Source organism: Antrostomus carolinensis, unplaced genomic scaffold (genome assembly GCF_000700745.2).
Source record: "Antrostomus carolinensis isolate BGI_N321 unplaced genomic scaffold, ASM70074v2 scaffold16116, whole genome shotgun sequence".
In the NCBI taxonomy this organism is placed as follows: Eukaryota; Metazoa; Chordata; class Aves; order Caprimulgiformes; family Caprimulgidae; genus Antrostomus; species Antrostomus carolinensis.
In genome coordinates, this window is record NW_010321303.1 from 45,309 (window position 1) to 50,137 (window position 4,829).

The following is a 4,829-nucleotide window of genomic DNA, read 5'->3' on the forward strand; positions in this document are numbered from 1 at the left end:
TACAGCAAATGGGGACTCTCACGTTGGTAAAACTCACCAGGAAGATGGCTGTGGGTGAGCAGGTGGGTCGCTGTCCCAGCAGACAGGCTGTTGGGGTGTCCTGCTCCCGGTGGGGTGACACCCTCACTGCCAGTGGGGGGACTGATGTGACCCGTGGCCCCGTTCACCGCCAGCACCACACCATGCCTGGCAGGTAGTGATGCCTGCTCCCTGCTCCCAGCCAGCATGGTCACCAGCTCCACACTGTCCACAAGAGAACCAGAGGTCCTTATCTCTGCGTCTGAACTTCTTCTCACCTGATGGCTGCTTTCAATGTCTGAAAGGAAAAACCAGAAAAAAAATTAATATCCCATCAGCACTGGCCATGCAGGCTCAGCTCGCTGCAGTAATACCGAGGCCAAGCTCTGATCTCATTTACACTAGAGAAAATTTTGTATAATCAAAACACAGACATGAAATTTATTTTTGGATTCACACCAGTGGAAATTAGTTTGGGGGGGGGGCCTAAATGCAGAAACCCACCTTTGTCCACAAGATTAATTCAGTTCAGCACCTCTATGCTTTTTTGTATGTTAGGAGAAATAAAACTTTAAAGGAGAAAAATAAAAGCCTTAAACAAATAACCGATACAGATATGTGCAGTGTGGAGTTCATGGGAGGAGTGTGTACATCTCCAGAGTTGATGTCCTGCTGGAGCCCAGCACAGCCTATGTGCCCCATCCCGAGGGTGTGATAGGAGCATGGAGGACCCCACAACTCTCCCCTCTCTCCACTCATCCAGTGCTTGCTGGACACCTGACCTCGAATCCCATTGCCTCCAGCGAGACAGGATGAAGCTGTCTGAGAACTGCAGGGCAAACAGGAGGGTTGGCATTACCCATCCAGCCACCACGAGGCACCAGGACAGAAACCAAGGTATGGTGTGGATTACACTGGCCATCCAGGTGCTCAAGCACTCCAAGGTGATGGACATTTTGGTGTATCTGACATTAACGTCTACTAGAACGAGTAACAAGATGGAGAAGTTGTTCATGCATCTACAGGTCTATTTTCTATGAGCTAACATGGCCAGAGCCCCTGCTCTGTACTCAAAGTGTTTGGGTCTGCTCTCTTGCTCCCGCTGGAAGGCTGCTCCAAACTCCCACCACTCCCACCACCCATAATAATCTTCTCATTTCATCAGAAAATGAATAAACACTTTTATGGAATAAATGTTGGTTCCCAAGCCAGCATTACCCTTTAGCTTAGCTAGCTCTTCCCCTCCCTTCGCTTTCTCCCCACCGTGCTGATGTGTAACAGCAGCAATCTCATCCTCTCTTTCCACAAGTTTCTCCTGTATTTTTACCACCTGCTGTATCCCATGGACCCAAAAATGACTTCTCCCAGGGAGGTCAACAGGCACTACATGCTTTACAGCATCTCCAAAAGTACAATGTGAAAGTGTTCCCAAATTGGGCTCTGAGCAAGGACTGAAGACGTTACTCAGTAGCCAACTTCTCAGCTCTAATAATTAACACTGACCACTGGTAGCAGCAGCAGGATCAGTGCAGTAGCTGTAGCTTCAGCCTTGGGACTGCCATCCAGCCTGATATCACCTGGAGCAGAGCATCTAGTGACAGCTGCCATGAGTGGTTCTAGTGAGATCTGCCAGGGAAATCGGTGTTTCCAGCCCATGGTACCAGCCAGGGCTGTGCAAGGATTTCCCTGCACGTTGGTCACCTGAAAACCAGCAGTGATTGTCCCTGCCCTACGTTACAATCCTGAGGTTTGGCCACGCTGCAGCTTCAGATGCTCTTCAAAGATTCACAGCAAGTCAAAGCAACTCCAAATCATGGCTGTGTCATCTGAAACAGCAAAATCATAGCCCAGTTTTGCCCATCGTCCTTATAAGCAAAATGCAATCTCTGGGCTGGAATAGCCCATAGCACGCTCCAGTTGTTGAGCAGGCAGAGTGGGTGCCTGCCTAGGGAAACTGCAATTTCCCTTGAGAGGGTCTGAAACCTCTCAAGAAACTGAGAAAAGTCATAAGGGAGGAGAAACTCTCCCCACTTTGCAGCTCAGAGATCCACCAGGATATGGGATGTGTCCTGCCGGGCACACACACGGCATCTCAAAACAGGGCTGCGGATGATACACGGGCAGCAGCCAAATGCACCGCTCAGTCCCTTCCCAAAAGCTCTGATGTTCAAGATTAAGCCTTGCACATCTGTCCTTGGCCTCCAAGCCCTTTCTGCAAGAAATCTGTGCCTTAGAGAAACACCCATGGGACACCTACTCCTTGCCTTGCGTGTCTCCTTTGAGGTTGCTGTACTTGCCACATCAGAGGTGGCAATTTCAGGAGCAGTCTCCTCTCTGCATCTGCAATAGTTTCGGTGGGAACTCACCAAGAAAAGACAGAGATGTAGGTAGCAGAGTCTACACTTCATCCCTGGAGTCTGAGCACCATGAGGCCCAAGAAGACGAGAGCTGCAGCCAAGTAGAATCCCTTGGGTGCCTTTAATGACAGCCCTAGCTGTGGCTATGATGCCCACCTCACCAAGCAGCTGCTGCCATTGAGTCCCATGTAACAAGCTGCTTGTTGTCCCCATTTGGACGAGGGGATGCAAAGTCTCAGGGGATGCCCACTGTGCTCATTTGCAAGCCAATACCCAGGCTGTAATTGTAGCCTGTGAGTCCATTTATAGCAGCCCCGAAGCTGAAAAATGTGGGTGTGCTGGAGGGTGGTGCACTGCATTTCTCTCCGTTCCTCTCTCACTAAAAGCTTTCAGCTGTGCAGTCCATGCTTACTGCGCCCCAGCAGCCAGCTTTGCCGCACAGAGGAAAAGCAAAGCAGCAGTCACTTAAAGAAACCCTTAGGGGATGAGTATAGACAGAGGGAAATTTGCTTTCTCAGGTTGCCAAGTCATTTGTCAACAAGCACTCTGTCCAGGCACACTAAAATATCTAGCAGGGCACTGAAGCAGGCATTTAATTGCCATTTCTTAAAAATAACCCTGGGAATGCCAGCAAGCAGTACCTTCGTCTACAACCCTTGACTGACTGCAACCAGTCTGAAAGTAAAACGCTGCTGGTTGCTTGTCTGGTTGTTGTTTGCCCTGCAAATCCACTCTGGAGTTAGTTCTCTATCGTCTTTTGGCTCTGCAGAGCTGCTGGGAATAAAATGAAGCAAAACCCTTCCCCTTATCATGGGCGCCAGCAAACCTGGCTTTGAGCACAGACAGGGAGTGGATGGGCTGAATAAGAAGGTATTATTTACAGAGGCTTTTTAGAGTCATCTGGCATTTTTAACTCTGCCCTGTAAGGTATGCCAGGCCCCAGTGAAGGGAGGAAAACCTCGTGCCAGCACAGGCTCAGCTCCCTGGTTCAGTGGGTGCAGACCGTGAGCTGTGCTGGAAAATCCAACCCACAGCAAGTAGTAAGGAAACACAAAAAAATCAGGCTGCTCAACAAAACAGACATGAAATCTCAGCTCATCACACAGCCATCAAGCCTGCCAGGGGTGCGAGACAATGACATCTCCTCTTTTAACTTGCTGGCAGAAATTAGCCTTCAAAGATGACCCTCTGCTGGAGCAGATAGACCAGATGCAAACTTCTTCCAAAAAAACACACGTGGGACCCTCTGGCCTCCCCTGATGCATTAAAGGCTTAAAGCAGAGTGGCCCTTTAGCTCAGGTATCAATTTATCACTAACAACTTCATCACAGTCTAAGCTGCCAACTGCTTTCTGTGGTTTAACTCACACATGACCACAGCCATCAGAAGAAATATTTGACTTCCAGTGCAAAACCCTCCTGCCACCCACCAGACCGGTGTGTTTTCCTTCACAGTTAAAACTAGCAGTGATGCTCACCAGACAGGTCAAGGCTCGGAGTTACTTTTTCTCCGCAAGCATAACAAGTCTGCAGCTTGCTGGGAGCTGAGTTTTAACACGGCCAGGACAAACAGATCAAGTTCCAGCTGATTTCTCGAGGCTTTGGGATCGCCCCTGGCAGCCTGGTGGGATGTCTACCTTGTGAAAAATCCCCTTTAGACCAGCAGTTTTCTGCCTCCATCCCTGGGTGCAGCATGGGCCAGGGGGCAGCTGCTGCCGAGGCAATGTCATGGTGAAGCTCAAGGCTCAAACATGGGACAGCACAGCCCTGAAAAGCACAATACTGTAAGTTTTCAGCAGCATCTGGACCCACTCATGGACATTTTAGGGCAGGGAGTGAGGAGGGATGTATCCTGCTAACAGCAGGGAAGCAGGATTTCCATGGACAGCATTTGGCATGAGCATCGCAGCCAGCCAAGGCACACCATGAGCTATCCCAGCCCCGTCGTTTTCCTGCAGAAGGGATTTTTCTCCTCAAAGGACAGAAAAAAAATACTCCCTTGATCAGGGAACACCAATTTAACCTGTGTTTGTAACCAAGGAAAGCCGAGCTTGGCTGCCCAGAGCAGCTCTTCACCCCAGAGCAGTCCCTCCTCGGGAGGCTGGCAATTCCCAAGGGATTGTTCCCGGTCCAGCTGCCCATGCAGCGGCTGTTTTGCCAGGGCTACGGCCACCCGGGGAGCATCCCATGCTGAGCTGAGCATGCATGAAGCTAAAGCAGGCTCCTCCCGAGGACAGGCAGCTATAATTATAAAGCCCACATCTGTTAACGTTGCATAATCTTAACATCATCCGAGGCTCGTGGAAGGAAAAATAAAAAAAAAAAAACAACAAAAAACTCATCTCAAGTTTGAAAACTCCTTGCCGGCCGGAGGAAAAGGTTAGGAAGAAAGGCAGGCTGTGCGGGAGGAGAAGCGGGGAGCACAGCCGGGGCTGCGGCGGGGGGGCCGGGGGGG

General features: G+C 50.2%; 1 protein-coding gene across 1 annotated transcript in view; it reads right to left on the reverse strand.

Annotated features, from left to right (window-relative positions):
- The window catches only part of LOC104526442 (protein HEG homolog 1), a 30,950-nt gene extending 30,642 nt beyond the window's left edge, over nucleotides 1-308 (reverse strand). The window contains exon 1 of the mRNA XM_029085432.1: nucleotides 38-308. Within this exon, the coding sequence (XP_028941265.1) occupies nucleotides 38-227 (190 nt within the window). The 5' untranslated portion in view covers nucleotides 228-308. The remainder of the gene's footprint in view (nucleotides 1-37) is intronic.
- Between the last annotated feature and the right edge of the window lie 4,521 nt (nucleotides 309-4,829).